Below are 23,031 nucleotides of genomic sequence, written 5' to 3' on the forward strand. Positions count from 1 at the left end.
TTGTGGTGAGGAGGGAAGGAGCCTATACTGACATCTAGAGGCTGTGAAGGGATTTTCACCAGTCAATTTGATCTTAGTGATTCCAGATTTAAAACAACATTGTTTAAAAAGAGAATAATGTTTCATTTGAAGATGTTATTGAATCTTCAGTTTCTAGAAAATTATAAAAATCGGAATTCACTAAAAGAATATGGTGTTAAAATAGTTTTTAGCATTTTCCAGGTCTAGATTTGTGCGTGTGAATACAAAACAAGAAAAACAAAAGTAAATAACTGGTGTTCAGGAATTTAACAGCTGATCAGGAGCTGACGCAGTTTACTTCCCTCCAGTTCCTGACCGCCATCTGGCTTTTAACCTCTCCTCCAAGTTGCATTTTCTGACAAAAGTAGTAGTGTTTTTTTTCCCGGTTTTTTTCTGATTATGGGCCAGATCTGCTGTTTTATCATCATAAACATGAAAAATAAAACATTTAGTTCAGTCTAGCATTGCTAACATGGAGGCAGTTTTTGAATTAAAAGGAGGCCTGAATTGAATTAAAAGATGTTAAAATTTGATTCTGGAGAAGTTTGAACTTTTAAACAGGAAATTGCATTACCAATTTAGACCTTCTTTTTCCCAGATTACAACAGAATGTTGCTCATATCATGGAAATAGTTTTAGTAATGTCCTGTTTATCTACATCCTGGCAACAGAAGGATTTAAAAGTAATTTTAAACAAAATATAATCAGATCTAAAGCATGAAGTTTCAGGTTTAGGTGCTTCAGTCAATTTTTTATTTTTATTTTTCTAGAAACAAGTTGACTCATAATAATAAAAAAAAAAAAACTAACTGTTTTTTGGTTAAATGCTGTGCAGGGAAGAATACTCTGAGATTAGGCCACAGATTTATAAGAAAAACAGCTGGGAAAAGTTATTTAATTATAAATGTGTATTAAATTAACCTACAAGTGGTTTTAAAAGATCAGATGTGATTTGGGATACATTTGGAGAAACGGAAGCAATGGATCTTTTTTTAAATCTTAAGCTGATCGTTTTGGACCCCAGAAGCTCCTTTCTTTCATCATTCCTTAAACAATCAGTCTGTTTCTGGTTGCTGCTCCAGACTAATGTCTCTCTTCTCGCTTTAGATGGTGGTCCTCGCTCAGCAGGCTGGCGGGAACACAGCGGTCCAGGTGAAGGTCGCAGAAGGAAGTTTGATTTCGACTTCCGGGACTCCGAGGGTCACGGTGCTGGCCGCCGGCGTGCAGGGAGCGAGGGATTTGAGGACGACAGGGACGGCCTGCCTGAGTGGTGCACTGATGAGGAGGATGGAGGAATGGGAACGTTTGACTCTTCTGGAGCCTTCATGCCGATGAAGGTCTGGATTAAAAAAAAAAAAAAAAAAACACAAATAAGACTAATTTTTCAGAATTGGAGGTTCTACTTTTTCTTTTTGATATTTTGATTAAAAGCTCCCACAGATAACTACCAAAGGTTAACAGCTGCTTTTTACACATCCTACTTATGGGGAATCTTTAAAAACAGACTGAAAGCTCATTGGAATATTTTATGACTCAGACAGAACCTTTCTTGTTATTTAGAAAAGGCTCAGAAAAAGGTTACACTTTAATTTAAAATAAACCCACTCCAGAGATGTAAAGTGCACATCCTCTCCTCAGTTAATATTAATAATTATTTTGGGGAAATGGACTGTGATCAATAGCTCTGCTGCCTTGCATCCAGGAGGTCCTCAGGCTTCTTCCCTTACTCCAAAGTTTATTGGAGTTGGGGAATAGGCACCTAATTTACAAATAGGTTTGAGAAAGAGGAGGGAAGACTTGTGGCTAAAGTCAAATCGGATTAAAGCCTCCAAACATAAATGCCTCCTTTCTATTGCTGCCCTACCCCTGCACCCCAAAAACATAACTTTGAGGTCTAAAAATGCCTCTAAGGTAGAGAGAACCTAGTGGTTTGTTAGAGGACTATTTAATGCAGCTATGGAGGATTAAGAAGGCTAGCCTTAATCTAAAAGCATCATTGTAGTTTATAATCTGTAGTCTGTAATCTTTTGACAGACTAAAATCACATACTGCAGCCTGTAGAATGCCATAGGTGTGTGAGTGAAAGAAGATTTAATGATAATGAAATGTGCTCCTACAGGTGTGTAAGCTTTAACGCTAGCGGTGAGTCTTTAATGGCTCCGATTAGTGTTTGGGACAAATTTCAGTTCAGTTTTGTTATGTTTGTCAGATGGAGCCTGACTTGATGTTAATGTTCTGGAAGAAGGGTTTGTTTAAAGATGTTTTGTTCCCTGCCCCACCCCTCTTTTGTTGCTCTAGAAGGGTGGCAAGGAGACAATCCTGGAGGAAGAGTTTGATTTTAAGGGCATAGAGGAGGAGGACGATGAGGAGGGCTTTCCTGATTCAGAGAGGAGCAATGGAGAAGGAGATAAAGACATGGGTGAGTAACGATGAGAAGCTTTCAATGTGTCCAAACTTGGTAACAAACAATCCTGGTTTTGCATTTAAAGTCATATTTATTTGTTGTTGTTTTTTTTTATAGAGAGTAGAACTCTCCTTCCTGCTGCAGGGGAAGACAAGATGAAGCCGCCAACACCCTCCTCCTCTCCTCCCCACTGTGCCCCACCGTCACTGGAGCTGCAGCCTGGAAGCGGCGCTCCAGTGATGGAGAACTCTCAGATGAACAGCAGCCACTCTGTCAAGGCCAGCAACGTTGCCGGGGACGGTATGTTTCCACCACCAAACCTCGAGTTTATCACATAGACGGAACCAGCTGCTGTGTTTCTTATATTCTCAGTTTGCGTAATCTTAAATTAACTGGAGCTGGGCTCTTTATATTTAGACGTCGATGTTCCACATCAACGACACATTGCGATTGGTAGCTTTCTGGCCCGGCGTGGTGTTTCTGTGGCGCCCGTTGAGGATTCTATTTTGTTTTGATACAGGTTATTTTTATCCTCAGTCATTTAATACCTTGTTTACTGTAGCTGCTGGATCGCATTCAGAGCCACCAGGCTGCTCACATCAATTAAAACCCGCCTCATGATCAGGGACGCTCAAAATAGCCCCCATTGTTTAACTCTTTGTTTGTTCTTCCTATTTCTCCGTCAGACGCGGCCTCCGTCGGAGCCTCCAAGGCACAGCTCAGCCCCAGCGTCGCCTCCAACGCCACCTCCTCCAGCCTACCTCCCCCTCCCTCCTCCTCTGCTGCTCCGCTCCACCCTCCCTCTGGGGGAGACACTGAGGACGATGAAGGCCTGAAACACCTGCAACAGGTCTGAATCCAAGCTGCATGGGGTCTTTTGCTCTGATGTTTGAGGAAAATAATTTTCTGGCATAGAAAATTAGCCTGACTCTGAGTCTGTTAATGCTAACAAGGTGGTGGTCCTCCTGTGTCTGTGTGATCTGTGACAAGATCGCTGGAAGAAACCCAGCAGCAGAGCCAGGAATGTGATTAGAAAGAAAAAACATAATAGAGGTGTGATGGTTTAAAGCCAAGTATGCTCGCTCCAAGCTTCGCAGAAATGAGGAACTCGTATAAATTAATGTAATATGTCCTGATTTTGACTACAGTTGGAGGAGAGAGGAAAGGAGTTTTAGTCAAGAAAAGAATGACTTTACTCTTCACACCTGTTTTACAGCCAAATGAACAAGCCAAGTTTAGGGGTTTTGATTTAAATGCACAGACCTAAAATCTCTAATGAAGGGAATCCTGGCAAAGCTGCATTGGAAAACTTTTTAGAATGAAAGTGTGGAATAAAAATGTGTTTCCTTACAAGTTTTTGGGCCCTAAATCACTTTACTGGGGTTTAGCATCCATTTCCTTTTGAACTCCAGTTGAATGCCTGTAAAAATGGCTGCTAATGTGTAACCCAGCGATTAATGTTAATTATCGTTTTTTTTACTGTGATTACACGAAAAGTGTTTACTAAAACAAAACAATCATATCAAGACGGTCTGTAGAAGCGGGAGGGGGGTAAACACTCCAATCAAAACATTTTTAAAAGATCAAATCAAATATTGAAAGTATCTATAACATTTGTGGGGCATTTCTTTTTGTTTTGTATTACATATTTGGATATTTTGTAGCTTGAGCTATTATATCCTGGGTTACATTTAAAATTGATCAAAAGACTCATTTATTACGGTACTAAATAGATTGAATTAGGTCCGCCTTATTAGAAATCATTTTAAAACTGCTGTGAAATAATCAAAGTTCAGTCTTGTCACTGTGTTGGCACATTTCCTTTCTTTTCCTTCGTGTGAGTCACACTTTTTTAAGACGTGTCTGCAGTAACTTTCCTTACAGAATAATTACTATAACACATTTATAGCTTATAGTTTTATTAATGGAAATCACAGCTCTGTCTTTAACACTTGCGTTCCTTTCTTTCTCATTTCCTGTCTGTTTTTGAAATTATTTTAAAATCTAGTTTTACACATTTATTAGAGGTTTAAAGTGACTTTAATTTTCTTTTAACTTTAAACAATGACGCATTCTAAAATGAATTTACAGGCTTAGTGCCAGGAGGCTGTGGTTTTCATGAGGAGTGTAGATTTATAAGCTACGGTGGGATTTCAGAGCTGATTGCAGGGGGTCAGATTGAAGGGTTTTGGGAATAAAGAGCGGAAATGCTCCAATGCTTCAACAATCCTGACGACATTTGTTGATTTGCACAGGAGGCAGAGAAGATGGTGGCTTCACTGCAGGACACTTCTTTGGAGGATGAGTGTTTCACCCAGGCTCTGCAGCAGGAGAGCAGGAACACGGCGGCTGCTCTGCCGTTATCTCATGAAGCTGCCATGAAGTGGTTCTATAAAGACCCACAGGGAGAGATCCAGGGTATGTTTTATCACGCTCTTTGACGGGACAAAGCACTTTTTTATTTTAATTTTTTTTTAACTAATCATTTCAAATGACTGAACCTGGAGCATTTCCTACTCCTGTCCTACAGGTCCGTTCACCACGGTGGAGATGTGCGAGTGGTTCCAGGCCGGCTACTTCACCATGACCCTGCTGGTGAAAAGAGGCTGCGACGAGGGCTTTCAGCCACTGGGGGAAGTCATCAAGATGTGGGGCCGCGTGCCCTTCGCCCCCGGGCCCTCGCCGCCGCCCCTGCTAGTGAGGCAGCTCCCTCCAACGCAGCGCTCGCAATCCACCCGGGGATCCTCCGGGACTGTGAGTTAAACCTCAGATGAACTAACAGAACAGGATGCATGTCTCACTGCAGTTAGATGACTGTTGAAAATGTTATAACAAAGCAGAAAAGGCTTCGTGCTGTTTGGTGAATTCTGATGTCACGTTTTTCAGGGGAACCTGGAGCAGGAGCGGCTCAAAAAGCAGCAGGAGCTGGCGACGGCAGCTCTTTATCAGCAGCTCCAACAGCAGCAGCTATTCCAGCTCATTAACAGGTGCAGAAATCTGTTTGTTTTCCTCCCTTGGCTTAATAAAAGAAAAGTCTTGATTTAAATGGTTTTGTCAGATGAACTTGTGAGTGGAACCCTGGTTTTTGTGTTCCAGGTGCAGTGAGCAGGGTATGATGCCTTCGATGAACAGGTCGATGTCAGTGCCAGATACAGGGTCCATGTGGGACATGCATACCTCAGCTTCACAGTCGTCAGGTACAGTTGGGATAGTTTGATCTTATCTCAACAGGACTCATAATAAAGCAGAGACTGACAGTTTTTATGCCTCTGTAGGCGGTGAAGCCAGTCTTTGGGACTTAACAATGAATCCTAATACTCAGGGTCCAACTCTTGAACAGCTTCAGAAGGTCGGTTCAGTTCACTCCAACTTCTCACTCATTATTGTTCCGCTTCAGTTTATATTGAGACTCTTTGATTTCTTTGCTCCCATCAGCTCCAGGAGAGGCGAGACGCCGAACTCAGGGCGAAGCGCGAGGAGGAGGAGCAGCGCAAGAGGAGGGAGGAGAAGAGGAGGCAACAGGAGGAGCAGAAGAGAAGGGTGGAGGAGGAGGAACTCTACAGACGCAAGCAGGTGGGTTCAAATAGCCTGGAAATCTATTTAAAGGTTTAAATCAGTTATTTACTTTAGACTTTATCCGGCCCCTGGGAGCCAAAAAAGGCACATCATGCGTCAACTGAGATGGTTCTAGTGTGCGATATAAACTCATTGTGGATATGTAAACCTTAAAACAGGTCTAATAAATATTTTTCAAAGCCTGTATTGTATACTATTATTATTTGTATTCTAAATTTGTATTACAAATAAATCAGTAGAGTAAGACTGTTTTACTACGCAGGTTAAATTTTATTTACTGAAATTGATTAATTCCCTCCAAATATTTCCCGCAGAACACCTTCTCACATTTATGACAAACATCATAGGAGCATTTTTTTGTGCAGCGCTGAAGCACCTGGCGCTGTTTTCTGTGCCTCTCCAAAGCTGCTCTACTGCGAGGGAGGGAGTGGAAACCTGCGGTTTGCCCGCAACTGTTTTACCAGTTCAAGGATAAAATCGCTGCATGAGAGAGTGACATTCAAACAGCTCCTGAACAAAACCAACACGTATATAGCTGATATGTTCAGGAGATCATAAATTACAACCACAGGCCACCTTTGCGTCAGAGCTTTTACAGGATCCTTTCTAATCATCTGATCCGACACGCCGACCTGTGTGGTTATAGTAGACTACGGGCTCTGGTTTGGCTTTTGGGCCGCTGAGTGTACCGGCTGAGATATGGGCGGTGCTTGAACAAAAGTTTTAGTATGGTCAGATGGTTCACTGATACCTCTGCGTTTTCCCGGGGATGGGTGATCGTCCTCGGACTCACTGTCAGAATCTGAGCGACTTCCTCCCCAGTCCTCCTCCTCTGCCCGAATCGCTATCTTCAATATTTTGAAGGATTTCTGAAGCCTGTTTCGCTGTTAGATTTCTTCTGAAAGCCATTTTTTCATATTAGCCAAAGAGTTCTAGGTAGGATGTTGGTTGCTAGGCAACCAAACATCAATCAACCACAGGAAGAAGTTACAATGAATCTGATAGAGCTGTCAAAATTTGAGGTAAAATTAGGTAGAATGATCCCTATTTTTTATGTTATTAAAAAATCTACATGAAAAAGAAGGAAATATAGAAAAAGGAAAAGTCAGTTAACATGAGTAACATAAGATTAATTTTAAATAAACTTCTTTCCCTTTAAAATCTCAGAACCGATTAAAATAATCCTCCCATCATTCCTTCGTTTTTACTACAGCTGGCTTTCTGCAGAAAAAGGCTAATGGTTGAAAATGAAAACGTATTGGGCAATGGTCTACAAAAATTTAAAATTCATATTTATCAGTTTTGGCACAAAACCAGATTTCATCTCTTGGCTAAAAGCCATCAGAAGAGATGTTAGGAGACTTGAGCTGTAAAACATTTAACTTGCTTGAGGTAGTAATAAAATTATTTCTATCGAGCTTGTTGGTTTTGTCTACATTTAATTTTTAAAAATCCTACATTTAACTTGCAGAGACCCTGATTATAATACCAAACAGTTTTACCGTCGGGAGTAAGAAAACAGTTATCTGTTATAAAATCAATAAAAATGGTGCGATTTCTCCCTGCAGCGTCAGGAGTTGCTCATGAAGCTGATGCAGCAGCAGTCCTCCCAGCAACAGGGTCCTGGAGTGGGAGGCTCAGGTTGGAGCAGCGCCTCCTCTTCTGGGCTTTCCAAGGCAGGGAAGTCTCTGACCATGCTGGAGATGCAGGAGGCAGAGAGGATCTTAAAGCAGCAGCAACAGAGAGCCCAGCAGCAAAGAGTGAGTTCAGGATGGAGGTGGGATGTTCCTGGAAACCAAACATACCGACACATTATCTTTAATATATTCATCCTGCCCGCAGCATCCCAGTCTGTCTATGGGGAGCTCCTCCTTAGGCGGGCAGTGGGCCGATGGAGTCGGCATGTGGGGCGGTGGTTTGGAGGGGAAAGGCGGAAGCGGAGGCTCGTCCAGCAGCATGGGGATGTGGGACGAGGCTGTGAAGAACCAGGGCGGCCTGCGTGGGAACGGCAACAACAACATGGGCTTGAAGAACAGCCGCAGCAGCCCCTCACTGACGTACTTAACGTTAAACGCTTGGTTAATTTTTGCATATATAACTTTTCCTCCTTCAGGTATTCACGGTAGAGCCTTTTGTGTTTCCTAGTGATCAGTACATGATGCGTCGCAAGAGAACAGAGGATGAGGAGAAGCTGCTGAAGCTGCTGCAGGGCATGAAGCCTCAGGACGGCTTCACCACCTGGTGTGAACAGATGCTGCACGCTCTCAACACCTCTGCCAACAACTCCTCTTCCTCTCTGGATGGTAGGAAGCAGTTAAGCTTTGCCAAGGGGCGCGCAGAGTTCAACCTAAATTTAGTTCAGCGGTTTAATCACAATCACAGCTACACTGTTGCCGCCTCTGCTCTTGCTTGTTGGATTATCATCCTACTCTAGGACTGACATTTTGAGGAGCTTTCATAGACTTTAGTCGTCTAAAACTTTTGGCAATAAACTTCCTAATCTTTCAATTATAAACCTATTTGTTAGATCAGTTATTAACACTTTTATTCTGCTCCTTCCAGTAACCAGTTAACTTTGTGTTTTCATTAAGTTGCCACTATTGTGGCTTACCTGAAGGAGGTGGAGTCTCCCTATGCAGTGCTGGATTTCATCCGGTCCTACCTTGGGGACACAGTGGAAGCCAAAGAGTTCGCCAAACAGTTTCTGGAGCGACGTGCCAAACAGAAAGCCAACCAACAGAGACAGCAGCAACAGGTAGGACTCACCCCTGAGAAGCGTCCCAGAGAAAAATAACGCATTTTAGAAATAAGTTTGGTTTCCCTCAATACTTGTAGGCATTTTTTGTGTCTGCTTGAATCTAGAATTTGAAGGATGATTTACTGTTTACTGTTGTAAAGTCGTAGGGAAGTGATATTTAAATTTCAAATCATTCTGGCTTAAACATGTATATAAATGTACTCTTTATCAGACCATGTTCCAAAAGTTAGAAAATTTCTATTAAAAAAAAAAAAAAAAAATCCTGTCTTAAAATCTGTGGGGGATTTTCCATTATCTTATGTGGGCCAGTTAGTTATACGTCAGCTTGTACACCTAAATTAGGCCAATCGTATATCAAAGGTCATCTGTCAATCAATTTTTGTTTTCAGTCATAGCATCTTGATTCATATGTCGCAGCTAATGTACGCAACGATTGAAATAAGAAATAAGAATCATTTCCTTTCCCATTGAGTTCTGTCCCAGTGTTCACAGGGATGGACGTCTGTGTCTTCAACAGGCGTAGAGCTAACAGAACTGGCAGCGAGGCAAGGGCTCAAACATGTACGGCTGTAAGCCTTCTATACCAAACCAAGCTTCTGCCGCCCTGGCGTCCTCTTCCACAACAACTTTGTCCCCACTTTCCTCCTCTAAATAAAAATGTATGACAGAGGAGACTCATCCACGACCTCCGACACAAAACTCTCGTCCTCATGTATGTTTCCATGTCCATAGCGTTCCTTGACAGTGTCATTTCTAAGTCACCAATTTAGTGCTACTTGACCCCAATGTAATTTCCCATTGGGAACCTACTGGCACCAAGTTGCTAATTGGTTCACAAGATGCTTCCGAGACACTGGCCCCAACAATCCCGCCCCCTTGATAAACAACCAATCACATTCATTTTTTCACTCTTGTAAAGTCGGGCACCACTCAAGAGAATTCGAAACTGCAACCGTTGGAATAGCCGCTTCCCTTAGACTTTTTAAGAAGAAATACAACCAGGGTTGCCTGATTATATTGGGTTTATTCTCAACCTAATAGTCTACATGCGTCCCAGAATGCATTGTGTTAATGACATCATGATTTTTACTTATCCCATATTTCAGGCAGGTTTTCCTGGTATCATTCAGTCCTATATGCAGCAATAAATTCTGCTTTGATTTATTGCCACCATCTTTCTTTATATTGTGTATTCTTTTTTCCCTTTAAAAAAAAAAGAAAGAAAGAAAACCCCACAGGTTCTCAAGCTCTTCTACTTTATATACTTTAACATATTATAATTCAATTCCAGGAAGTTATTGTACTATATGCTCTGGTATAATCCTGTATTTATGAATTCTAAAACATCTTGTGTTTTTGTCTTCTTTCAGCTTTCAAAAGAAGTGGGTGGGTTGAACATGAACTTCCCTCTGCAGGTAAATCTAGATACAAATACACCAGATTTCCTTTCATTTTACATAATTACATTAATAGATGACAAGCTGGTGCTACTTCCCGAAGGTTTGATGGGATCTTGCTACTCCCTAGTTTCCAAGATGCTGATGAACATTAAGCTTAAAGGAGAGCAACCAAACATGATCCATTTAGTCTGATATAAAAGCAACTGGGTCAAACAAATATTAGTGAAGGCTGCTAAACTAAAATATTCTTTAGAAACATATTGAGCAGAAGTCATGAAATGATTCTTTTTCTGTAATTTGGTTTCTCAGGACTCAATGCGAGGTATGAATCCAAGCACTCTGCAGTCCATGTTTCAGGCCAACCACATGGGCAAAGGTAGTCTCTATGACAACCAGGGAGGAAAGATGAAGAAGAAACCATCCATGATGCTGCACTCTGATCCCAGCATCTTGGGTAAGTGAAGATTCAAGACAACAGCTGACATGGCTAAAATGTATTTGATCAGAATTATGATGCTTTATGAAGACGATATAAACCCTTTATATAAAAGTTAGACTGAATTAGGCTGTAGATGACCAGTCTAACCTGAAATGCATCACAGTTTTATTGTTTTCTGGTGACAGCTTGAAACTCTGCCCTATTTTGAACTGTGTGTCTTATTTCAACATGAAATTAAAGCAAAATTTTATTTCATTTAGTCATATTTATTACGTTTTTTCCCCTAGATTGATTCTTGCTCTAGGTCCTGCATACAAGTAGCTTGATTTGATGCTGCATTTTACACATCCAAACAAACTTGTCTTGTCCAACACCGAATTGTTAGCATCAAGTCCAAAGCCTGCAGGCTGTTTGTTAATGAAATCCCAGCTTGATTTTCACAGCTTCTTTCTCAAAATTGTGTACTTTAACCCCTTCATGCAGCATAGTGGGACATTAACATCTTCAATATTTTGATATGTTAACACAAATTTAAGAAGCTGGTGATTCTGTAAAATTACCACAAGGAATTAAAATAATATTGAGGCTTTTTCCAGTTAATTTCCAGATTTAAGCTACAGCTAAATGGAGGATTAAATCGATAATAGCTTCTCTTTAAACTGTCCACAATCCTGTGCTGCATCACTGTCACAAGACCAAGCAAATAGCCTTTGATTGCTGCTTTGGAGGTCATGATTCAGGTGTGCTGGAGCAGAGACGCAGCAAGCTGGATCCTTATGACCAGGATTGAAAGAAAAAAAACAAACACCCCCCTTAATGCACGACTTACACCAACTTTGCTACTCTCTTGGCTATCCATCTTAATCTACTTTTTGGACACCTCGATTTCCCTTTTTACTGCATCGCCGCCCAAGCCTACTGTAGAACAATGTTGGACATGTAAAAGCTATTGAGCTGGATTATCTACTAAAAAATGGGCCTTTGGGAAAGCTTTTTTATGTCAGATATGAGACTTTGAAGAAAAAAAAACAAACTGCTAATTATTGCTTTTTTTTATTTCACCTTTTTTATTCTTATTTAGACGCATTATCTTAATTTAAGTTACTTTATTTTCAAACAACTTGTCAATTGTTACCCAACTTAACTATATTAATGTTTACAGAAAATGTACAAATCTGTTTAAACTAAGCAATCAATCTGAAAAGTTATTTTCCTCTGGAGTGAAGTATTTAATTTATGGTTGTGTTCTAAATCGCCCTCAAGGTTGGACCTATTTTCACTCCCATCAGTTTATTTTCACCACAACCAGTGGGTAAAGCTAATCTGGCTGGTGTGGATTTGACTTAACCAATCAGATGTTTTGCTTATAACAGCGACAAGATCATTTCTTTGGGGAAGACAGCCAAGCACCCATAGTAATAACTGATTAAATTCTAATTATAAATTTTACATATTGACACCTAATGCGTTGACATGAATACATTTATTTGCAGTTTTAATTATGACTTCAATCTATATCATTATTTAAAGCATCTGAACATAACCTCAGGGAATCATGCTGTGGGAAGAGGACAGTAGAAAATGATTGCAGCGAATGATGGAAATCAGTCCCTGCCTGAATGAAATGCTAAAGCTGTGGGATTAAGATTTCCGTTGGAAAAGTCCAATCAAATGAAAGGCGTTATGCTTACCAATGAGGTAACGTTACCTTTCTCTCTGTCCCCCCTGCAGGTTACTCATTCCACAACACAGGCGATTGTCTGGGCATGAATGATATGGAGATGGTGGAGGATTACTGATGTGACACAGCGCAGCAGCAATAGCTACCTGAGGCCTTTTCTGTCTTTTAATCAGACAAACCTGATGACGAATGTGCACTGCTGGGGGAACCTGGGAGGGGGGAGGGGGGTGAGTATGGGGTCGGGGATTGGAATAGAAGGGAGCAAGCATGAGGGAAGGTGTAGGGTTAATCCCTTTGCCTCCCTCTGGTTAAAAAAGGGCTCCCTGCTGCACCAGTTGATCACTAGAGCAGGGGAGGGTGAGCCGGGGTGAGGTTAGGATGGGTATCCTCTGGCACTCAAAAGTTTAAGCACCTTATTCTGAACTAATGCACTTTATTGAGATGGGATTTGACTAGTCGTTTTATTTCACGGTGTGTGTGTATACATTTGTGTTTGGAATCGATGCGCGCAGGACGACGCGTGTTCGTACGCGTCGCCTGCCCGCATCTGAACTGGAAAGCAGGCAAGGAGGCGAAGGAGTCGGCGAGGCGATGTTGGGTTTATACAAGTCAGGGGGACCTTTTTTTTTTTTTTTTTGTTCGAACCTTATCAGAAAGCAAATCCTTTCTCGAAAGACAAACACTGTTGATATTTCTCTTGTTGAGCATTTTTTTTTACATTTATATAAAAAGTAAAGCTATTGAAAAAAAAAATGGAGTATAAAAAACTTGAAGATTTGCACTTGCCTAAAAAAAGAAATGAGAAAAACAACAAAAAAAAAAATCCAACAAATGGGGTTAGTTTATAGAAGTGAATATTTTTGTGAATGTGAGAGAGCGAGTGTGATAGTCTGCACAATTTTTTTTTTTTTCTGTTGCTTACCAAGATGTATGAAACATAAAGAGGCCATTTTGTCTTATTTTTTTTTTTTTTTTCCAGTAATTTCTCCTCATGTTCATGTTTGTTTGCTCCCCTTTATTTTCCAAACGGATCGGGGGGGGTTGGATTATTTCATGTTTGCTTCAAGAGTGTGACTGAACCAGAGAGAGAGGGCAAACTGCACAAACATCCTTTCTCTCACCAGCTCTTCATCTTCAGCTAGATCTTAAAAAAAAAAGATGCATACGGTTTGTAAATGTTAGCTTTGTTGTCATGACACAAAAGCTCACCGCTGGTTTAATTCCCTCTGCTTTGCTGCCGTCGGCGGCTCTTAAAGAGCCGGCAGATGCCGCAGATCACGAGGGGCGGTTAGCCCGTGGGCGTCTGAGTGAGACTTTCTATGTATGCATGTGTTTTTTCAGAAGATGTGTTCATTTACTGTTCATAGAAGTGAGTTAAGACTACAGGTACTCATTTTGTATGTGCTTTTTTTTTTTCTATGTGTATGAATGCACATTTGTGCCTAAGAACTTTGATATAGGGTGCATGGCCATTGAGACATTAACTCTTTTTCGAGAGCGGATGTGATGTGTGTCGGTGCTCAGCACATTGTATGTAAAGTTTGTAAGTTTATATGGTAAATATTTCTAGTTGTCTGTTTTTGGGGGGGTGGGGTGATCCATCAGAGAGGTTAGTCCAGTTAGTTTTTTTTTTTTCCTGGGGTGTGATCACGTTGCCTTTTGTCAGCTCTCGATCTTGTGAATGAAAGGTGTCGAGCTTCTGACTCTGGAAAAAACAAAAAAAAGAAAAGAAAAAATACAGCATCTTTAATGTGCAACGGCACCAACGGTGCGAGAAATGTTAGCATATTGTGTTACTTCGTTGTTGCAATTTGATAATGCGGAGTTTTTTTTTTTGTTTTTGTTTTTTTTTTATGAAAATATATATAGAATATATACATTATATACAAAGTTTAAAAAGTATTTGGACTAAGATGAGCACTTGGGGCTGCTATTTGTGTTGTGTGTTAAATTTTTTTTTCCCTAATTTGTTAGATTTTTGTTTCATTGCCATGTGAAGTGTATTATTTTTTTTTTCTTAAAACATTGAATGTATTCCAAAAAATATTACAAACCCGTGCTGATTTTTTTTTATTTTATTTTTTTTTATGTATATTTTTTCCTCAGAAGATTTCAAAAAATGGAAACAGAAAAAAAAATAGCTTCAGAGAGGTTTTCATTTCCACAGTTGGAGAAGAAGAAATGAAAACTAAAACCTCTGGATGGATACAGTTGAACACACTGCCTCTACAATCCTGGTCGTTGTGACTCGGAACTAAAAAGAAAGGACTTTTTTTTTTTTTTTTTTTCTATTCCATACTGGAGCTTTGGTTGTTTACAAACCACATGGATAACTGTGGGTGCAGTTATATATATATATATTTTTTTTTTGTTTAAAAAAAAAAAATTTTTTTGTCTTCGTTTTTGTTCCCACATGAGGCGGGTGGGGTTTGCAAGTGCGCTTCTGCCATATGGACAATGAGTGGTGTTGGGGTTTTATTTTTGTTTTGCTTGACGAGTGGCAGGAATCAGAACAGCATGGGTGAGCTCCTCAAAGTCGGCCTTGTTAATAGAAAAAAAAAAAAAAAACCCTGAGGATGGACTATGTTTTCTGGAAAACGGAGTACAGGGCAGAATGAGCATTGAGGGAACTGAGAGGCCAAAAAAATAAAACGAGGAGCACACCTGGTTTGTGCGCTCGTCTCCACGTCAACCCTCCTACGCACTCGCACCCTGCTCTCACCGACTCACCTATGCACTTTTGTTCATTCAAGCTGTGAGGTACAATTCTGGGGACGGGAGCACAATTTACAACAGGAGGATTGCTACGACTTTGATTCAAAGTCTCAGAGAAAAAAAAAGATATTCCCAAACTGAAACGAGAGACTCGAGAAGCCCCCGTCTTCTCTCACCTCCTGTATATAAGCATATTTTTGTATTACCTTTTTGGAATAGAAAGAAAAAAAAAAATTCAAATGGATGAAGGAAAATTCATGAGGCGTTGGACTGAATGTTCCTCATGGAGATGAAACCAATCGTTTTCAGTAGTTTTTAATCGGACTCACCGTGAGTTTCCCTTTACACACCACTAACCTTGAAATAATTGGGGGGGATGCAAGGGAAACAAGCATGGACTGGGTCGTTTGGAGGCGCCAACTCATGGTTTCTTATCCAGAGGTTGAGTCATCAAGTGGCGGACGCTGTCGCCAAGGATGCTACCACTTGGTTTTCTCAAACTGATGACGACCTTCAGAGCTGTGAAGTCCCTGCAGGAGGAGAGCAGCATGGTAAGTCGTCCGTCTCCTTATCTCTGACGTTTATCTTTGGATTTAGGTAGTCTCATTTCCTGATGTTGCCTATAACATTTAGTCTCCAAAAGTGATGAATGGTTGGAATATTCACTTTAATATTGGATTCTCCTTCAAAAAAACAATATTACATCACAGTTTTTTTTCTTTTGCTCTTTTGTATATCCTGTGCACCTATTTTTATAAATGTTTCGAGAGCCGTTTTGTACTTTCTGTAGACCTGTAAAGACACTGCAATCACTACTATGCAGATGATATTCTGCTTTATATCTCGTCTCAACAGTTTTAAACAGTTTTTTTTAATTTTATAAACTCTTATAAGACCAAATAATTTTCTTTGATTAAAGGCTAATTCTGAAATTATCTTTAAACAAAGGCGCTCTTGGTTTGGATGTCTGGCATTTGGGAAAGCTACACCAAGAATCAATTTCAGCACTGAGCAAGGTTACATATGGTGTCAGTGTAAGAATTTCAGAGTTAATTTTACTCCACTTGGTATTGATTCTTTTTTTTTTTTTTACAAGTTTTAAAACTAAGTTAACAATTATCAGAGTAATTCTAATTTTACTCTATGACGAATATTGACTCCAATTAGAGTAAAATTAACTCTAATTCTGACACCGAGATCAGTGTAACTTAAACTGTACAGAGCATGACCACATATAACCTGGCTAAGTGTTGAAATTTGAAGTTTTCCTTCGGATGCATGTGTCAAGTCTCTTTACGTTTTCTTTTCTTAAGCTCTTTTCTGTCATAAATCTGAGTGGAGTTACTTAACTATGCTTTTGTTTCATCACCCAATGCATTCTACTCATTCTTAGCCAAATCTCCCCAGGTTGTTCAAGAACATGAAGCTGAACCTTTTTTTTTTTCCATTTTGGTATGGAACCAGTGGAATATGGTGAAAATGGGTCCAGTAGAAAATTTGTAATGAATTAATATTTAAGTCTTGTTTTGAAGGATAATTGAAGTGTGTTGTTGTTGTTTAACATTTTACCTTAAAAATGTTTGCGATATATCCCTGTCAGTTAAAACAACATTAATGCCAGGTATACGTCTGATGGTCAGAGTAACAACATGACATTAAAGGGCATATTGAGGATGTCTGGATTTATGTTAAGAGAATCAATGTGGGTTGTTGTTGTTTAATTGGCTTCTTCAAGGAGTGCTTGGAGTCGTTCACGTTAATTTAACTTTCCCTTTTTTTGAAGTAACCACTTTGTATAGGCAGCCTTAATCTGATTTCTGACTGAACAGTTTGATATTTTTTCTCATGTTTGATGTCTCGCTCTCTTTTTCTCTCTGTCCTCTTCACAGGTGATTGGCTTTGCTTTATTTGCTGCCCTCTGTGAAGAGGATTTAATCCGCAGCCAGCCCATGAATCGGCTCACCAAATCCTGCTCTTTTGAACTTTACCCCTAAGACACTTGTCTCGTTCCCGGACCGAGCGGCCCATTGGCATTATCAGTCGGACAGTTCATCAACCATCGCGTTTGGCACGGGGTTCGATCAGACGCCCTCCAGCGAGGAAGAGGCCAAATAAAAAAAGGGGCCTGCGTTGCTACATACAATGGTCATAATCCACCTCAGCCTGAAGCCCTGGAAAGATGGTTACTTTGACATGTATAACCAGCCCTCCTTTCTAAGAAGTCCCAAGACGAGGAAACGCAGAGAGATGGCGGCTGTCTTAAATTTGCTGCTGCAGTGGAACTGGATAGACTTGTACAAAACGAAAAGACTCTAAAACACGACAAATACACAAACACGTCGCAAAAATTCTCACGTCCAAAGGAGCGGCAAACATACACTACATGCACATTTCCAGCAGACGTTACACACCATAGCGATCCATGAATATCAGCTCGCAGAGAGACGGACGCATCGGCGCTCACCAGTTTAAACGATGCGCTTTGTAAATAATGTTAAAGTTGGTTTGGGTGACATTTTGTCTTCTTTTTTTTTTCTCGCATAGTGGGGTTTTGCTTTATTTCTTTGTTCAACATGCCTTAAATTGTATAGTAAAGTCTTGAATGACTAACTGAAAATGTTCTCAATGATAAACTTTAGTTGGAAACCACCTTGCTAACTTAATTCAGGTTTCAGAAAGTTTTCAACACCTTTTTTTTGCTTCTGTTTGCTAACAGAATTGTCTATAGACCTCACATGTTCATCCAATCACCTTTAAAAGTTACTAGCTAACTACAGAGTAGAGCGGCAAGTGTTTTGTTCTTTAAATCGATATTTGCCGGTGGTTGGATTTTTGTTGCTCTTTTGTTTTCATGAAAACGCAGAGTGAATTTTTCTGGAGGTAGTGCTTTTTTTTTTTTTTAATCTCCTGAAGGAGTTAAGGTCTGTACTCTGGGGAGCTGAGCTGACCGGGTTGCATTTAATTAACCGTCCCTCATCTCACTGCTGCAGAACTGTGTTTAAAGACTCTGAGTGAATAAGTCATCCTTAAATTTTAGATGCAAGACTCTCCATACACTCCAAGAAACTTGCATGTTTAAAAAAAAAAAAAACCTACTGATTTGCAGGTTTGAGGTACTCTCGTAACTGTACGTATTCTAAGAAAAATAAGAATTTTCTATTTTAACCTGGGTATTATTAAATGCTTACATTTAATTAATGATTAAATGTGCATAGCGTTGAGCTCCAGATATCAGGCACCAAGTGCAGGATTTATTTCCACAGAATGCATTCCTGCTCATTGACTGGACATGCTGTAAAGCTAACAAAAGTCATAGTTGCAGCTCTTCAACCCAAACCCCCCACTGCTCTGTGTGGCGATCCATATAACCAGTGTATATGTACAATAATAAAAAAGATTCCTCACCATCACAGTTGGAAATAATGACAGATGGTCATTAAATTTCTTAATTTTTATGTTAAAAAGAATTCTAATCTGGTCACCAGAGGTGCTCCAAAGAAACATTGTCTGATTCCCAGCTGGATGATTCATCTTTGCTTGGCAGTTGATCATTGGTTGATTTTGAAAGTGAAGCTTTAACTCCCCATCTGTGCTCTGAATTTAAATGCATCACCAGTCAGATGGATCAGAGTAAGTAAAGAGCCTAGAGCGTTGGGTTAAAAGGTTTAAAACATTTGGCGTTTTTAGTCTGTTTCAGTATCCTTGCTTACTATAAAAAAATGAATTTTTTTTAATCAAGGCTTAATGACCTCCAGGTTGACTATTGGTCGCCTGTAGCCATCAGTGGAAATCTCCAGAAGACTCCCATTAGGATTGAACTCATAAATTGCAGCTCGATTATGTTAAAACAAAAAAAAAGGACCCATATGCCAAAAATAAGACATTATGCTAAACGTACTATAAGCTACTGTGGGATATTTTAAGATGATTCTCTGCAGCACAATGCTTTTATGATTACATAAACTGCCGAACCTTTGGCCAAAAAAAAGAAAAGCCAAGAAGAAAAGGATGACTGGTCGCAGACTTCTTAAATTCATCTTGTAGTTATTATTTTTTTTGCAGCATATTTTTTAAAAAGGATTTTAATTGTCACCCAGCCAGTTCAGCTCCCTTTGTTTCGAGTCTTTTGAATGTTGGAAAAAAAACAGCGAACTGTACATTTAATGAAACCGTTTCAGAAAAAAAGATCAAATGAAAACTGTAAATAGTTTGCCTCCTGTTTGAAGAACAAAATAAATACTAAATAAATGGCATTTAGCTGTCACTCTTGTTTTTCTTTTTTTATAAATGAAATTAAAAATGCTATAAAATGGAAGCTGAGCTATGATATGTAAAAGTAACAGATTCTTCACATTTCTTAGAATTTTGATGATTATGGACCCTAGTTTTTAAAACGGGGCTGACCTCCCAGAAAGCTTGAGTATTGCATAAATGAAAAACGTTTTATTTGCACTCAATAAGGGTCGCCTTTTGGATAAATGACTGCATCAGTAGCCTGCAGTCTAGAGGAAGCTTTCATTTCCTGGTGAAGTGCTGACAGCAGGTGACGGAACAACAGATTCTCTGATGGTGGAATCTCCACTTTTATTAATAGGACACTTTGATGCTGTCTCACACTTAAATAAATTTCAATTTTTATTTGGAACCCCCAACCCCCCCCCCCCCCCCCCCCCCGCCATCTTGGGTTTCAGGACTAACTTTGCTAGACTTGCTTCCAAAGCTGAGTCAATCCTAGCTGCTTGAAGTCTTTTTTTTTTGTATGTTAGATTTTCCTTCCACTAAATTTCCACCTTAATATGCTTGGATGCAAGAGTGAGCATCCAGCTTCTTTAGCAATAATTGTCAATCACACCTACTTTATACTTGTTAGCAGTCTTTTATAAGCCATTTTAACTTTTTTTTTTTTCAAAAACAGTCTAAAACCAAATTTCTATTAGTAACTTAATTTTAGATTGTAATTTGTGATAGCTTTAATTAATAAGACAAAAAGAAAAATATATTAGTTTATTGTCCCACAGGGGGCAAATGAGTATCAGCAGAAAGTAAAGGAAAAGTTGAATCAAATTTAATTCAATTCAGTTTATTTCTATAGTGCCAATTCACAACACGTCATCTCAAGGCACTTTACAGTTCACCTGATCATACAGTCAAATTGATACAAAGTTTTCTATCAAAGGAAAACCAGTTGATTGCATCTACTCATTGACTCAAATGCAATCCCTCACAATAAGCATGCTTTTAGCGACAGTAGACAGTAAAAACTACCTTACAACAGGAAGAAACCTCCAGCAGCGGCCATCTGCCGAGGCCATCTGGTGTTCAAGGAGACAGAAGCAGAGATACAAAAAGCAGCTGTAAAAGGCGGCCCGGTCCAGGAAACACACAGCCAGGCAGACGAGCTCCAAGCCAGCTCCTATGTGAGAGAATGAAGAGAGCACATCCAGCCAGTCACAGTCAGAGAAACAGGACTACACTGGAAAAACAGGCCCATCTCCAACATCTATAAACAAAGATGTTGACGGCAGCAGCACAGCTGATATTTCTCTCCAGGATGGTGTCACAGCCAAACAGGAACAGACAAGGCGAAGCTACTATGAAAAAAAGCAGAGAGCAGAACGTTAGAGATTGAACTAATAGATTCTGCAGAATGGGAGAATAGAGATAGAATGAGGTAAAATGATGAAATAGGGGTCCCTATGTCCTCCAGAAGTCTAAGCCTATAGCAGCATAACTATAGAGATATCTCAGGAGTAAATTATAGTGTTCATTTATTAAAAGGGGATAAATAGTTGTAATTTATAAGTATTAAATAACTTAACGACAGTTTTCCTAGATTTGCCTGTAAAAATGTTCAAATCTGCAGTTTTATGGAAACCTGCTGAACCAGAGGGAGGGGGGTTAACAGAGTCCCAATCTGTTGATCAGAGTTCTCGCGATAGTTCCAAACACATGGCTTCTGACTGGTGTGTTTACAACTTCTCCAGGAGCTACAATGAAAAGCACAGAACTTCCCTGTAAAGAAGACACCCGCTGATTTTTGGGGGTTATTTTCTTCGTGCTTGTGTAAAGATTTGAAGCCGCAGAGAGGGAAAAAAGACACGAAGCTCAGCGTAACCAGGCAGCAGAGCTACAGCAGGTATGTAGCTCCGAACTGTTAGCACAAGCTAATGCTAACTAAGGCTAAACAGAGCTTGGTGGCGGTATTCCTTGATAATAGTGAATAAAATCTAAATTCATTAGCCTCCTCGGTTATTTTTAATGTGTAAATTCAACAGGGAACGGACGGAAATGCAAATGGGGATTTGCAATATATTGTTTTGCATTTTTAACCCTCAGAAGCACGACAGGCTGTTTTTGAAGTATCTAACATGTCACGATTAGCTACAGGTGTTTAAAAAAGCAGCTTTTATGCAGTTTATCAACAACAGTTTAACATGCAGGAAAAGGATAGTTTTTTAAAGAAACGAACGGTTTATGTATATTAAACAATTTGGTTTATTACTGTTTGCAATTGTCAAAGGAGGCTTTCATTGTTTTGCCACATTTAGTGAGAAAAGGGAAACAATTTGAAAACAGTACCTTTGTAATATGTAGTCCAACCTGCAGAACAATATTTCTGCAGAATAATAAATGCAGAAATGTTTTTGCATTTCGGCCATTATGATTTGTGCTCAATTTAGACTTGATCTTCAATTTATTATCAAATTGATGTGTGAATTATTATTTAGTCAGTATTTAATACAGCTGACACAATAAGGTGTTAAAATATGCCCTGTATTCTTTTATTTATTTAATTCAATTCAGTTTATTTATATAGCACCAATTCACAACACACGTCATCTCAAGGCACTTTATAGTTCAACCAGATCATACAGTCAAATTGTTTAAAAGTTTTCTATCTAAGGAAAACCAGTTGATTGCATTGACTAATTGATTTGAATGCAATCCCTCACACTAAGCATGCTTGTAGCGACAGTGGAGAGGAAAAACTCCCTTTTAACAGGAAGAAACCTCCAGCAGAACCAGGCTCAGTTTGAGCGGCCATCTGCTGAGGCCGACTGGGGTTGAAGGAGACAGAAGCAGAGACACAAAAAGCAGCTGTAAAAGGCAGCCCCGTCCAGAAAATAGACCTCCAGCCAGTCACAGGCAGAAAAACAGGACTACACTGAAAAACAGGCTGATCTCGAACATACATCAACATATGTAGCCCTTCATGTTATTGAAAGATTCTCTTGATACACAAGAAAACTATTTAAAGTAATTGCTGCTTATCAACCAACCTTTTATTGAATGTGCTCTATTTTGACTTGATCTTCATTTTATTAGCAAATTGATGTGTGAATTATAGATTTTTTTTCACATATAGATTTTCAGTCCCTCAAGCAGTTCTACTGCAAGGTCTGATGCAGTGAGGATGCAGATATCTGATTCATAGCAATGCTGAAATCACTTAGCATGAATTTATCTCAGTAGTTTTTATTTTCACACTTGAAAGAGTGAACCAGGAAATAACAGATCCTATAATTAGAGCACCGACCGTCCTTAGATTGTATTAATAATACGTTTTTGCTCAGAGTATAATCTGAATGTTTCCTCCAGGTGGGTGATGTCCTCAAACCCCGAGAGACTCAGCCGTCCACACAGGAGGAAGCACTATCCCAGTAGCACTTACCTCACTCACGTCTGACAGCCACCTGCTGGACTCTGGGCCATAAAACGCTGGGAGAAGGACTGATAAAGCCATGTCTGATTCAGCTGGAGGTGGAGAGAGTGAAGGTGTGACAGCTGAAGCAGATGGGGAGCCTCCTCAACAGGCCCTTCCTCCGCTTTGTCAATCTGAGCAGCAAGAACAGAAGACCTCAGAGGACGGGCTTCCACCGTCGGCTAAACGATCCAGAATCAGTGAGGAGGAAGAACTTCATGAAGTCCATGATGGCACAACAGAGTCTACCTGCGTACAAATGAGCTCCACCCCATCTGCACAAAGTAAAACCCCTCGTTCAACAATCGCTTGTGTTAAAAATAAAATCTGATTAA

At 39.8% G+C, this 23,031-nt stretch overlaps 2 protein-coding genes across 3 annotated transcripts in view; both read left to right on the forward strand.

Moving 5' to 3' along the window:
- The window catches only part of gigyf1a (GRB10 interacting GYF protein 1a), a 36,817-nt gene extending 17,570 nt beyond the window's left edge, over nucleotides 1–19,247 (forward strand). The window contains exons 9-26 of one of the 2 annotated variants that reach the window (XM_038279115.1): nucleotides 1,129–1,358; nucleotides 2,323–2,440; nucleotides 2,543–2,725; nucleotides 3,112–3,275; nucleotides 4,681–4,843; nucleotides 4,956–5,179; nucleotides 5,312–5,412; nucleotides 5,522–5,622; nucleotides 5,701–5,774; nucleotides 5,861–5,998; nucleotides 7,570–7,761; nucleotides 7,844–8,058; nucleotides 8,147–8,304; nucleotides 8,593–8,756; nucleotides 10,130–10,174; nucleotides 10,469–10,613; nucleotides 12,330–15,545; nucleotides 16,884–19,247. In XM_038279115.1, the coding sequence (XP_038135043.1) occupies nucleotides 1,129–1,358; nucleotides 2,323–2,440; nucleotides 2,543–2,725; nucleotides 3,112–3,275; nucleotides 4,681–4,843; nucleotides 4,956–5,179; nucleotides 5,312–5,412; nucleotides 5,522–5,622; nucleotides 5,701–5,774; nucleotides 5,861–5,998; nucleotides 7,570–7,761; nucleotides 7,844–8,058; nucleotides 8,147–8,304; nucleotides 8,593–8,756; nucleotides 10,130–10,174; nucleotides 10,469–10,613; nucleotides 12,330–12,397 (2,483 nt within the window). In that variant the 3' untranslated portion in view covers nucleotides 12,398–15,545; nucleotides 16,884–19,247. Of the gene's footprint in view, nucleotides 1–1,128; nucleotides 1,359–2,319; nucleotides 2,441–2,542; nucleotides 2,726–3,111; nucleotides 3,276–4,680; nucleotides 4,844–4,955; nucleotides 5,180–5,311; nucleotides 5,413–5,521; nucleotides 5,623–5,700; nucleotides 5,775–5,860; nucleotides 5,999–7,569; nucleotides 7,762–7,843; nucleotides 8,059–8,146; nucleotides 8,305–8,592; nucleotides 8,757–10,129; nucleotides 10,175–10,468; nucleotides 10,614–12,329; nucleotides 15,546–16,883 lie in introns of both variants that reach the window. The other variant, XM_038279114.1, reaches the window with a different exon arrangement.
- Nucleotides 19,248–20,917: 1,670 nt separating this feature from the next.
- Nucleotides 20,918–23,031, forward strand: part of wrap53 (WD repeat containing, antisense to TP53) — a 32,765-nt gene continuing 30,651 nt past the window's right edge. Inside the window, exons 1-2 of the mRNA XM_038279116.1 lie at nucleotides 20,918–21,130; nucleotides 22,594–22,980. Of these exons, the coding sequence (XP_038135044.1) occupies nucleotides 22,737–22,980 (244 nt within the window). The 5' untranslated portion in view covers nucleotides 20,918–21,130; nucleotides 22,594–22,736. The remainder of the gene's footprint in view (nucleotides 21,131–22,593; nucleotides 22,981–23,031) is intronic.

The sequence above is a fragment of the Cyprinodon tularosa genome, unplaced genomic scaffold (assembly GCF_016077235.1).
Source record: "Cyprinodon tularosa strain WSP-4 unplaced genomic scaffold, ASM1607723v1 ctg148, whole genome shotgun sequence".
NCBI classification, from domain to species: Eukaryota; Metazoa; Chordata; class Actinopteri; order Cyprinodontiformes; family Cyprinodontidae; genus Cyprinodon; species Cyprinodon tularosa.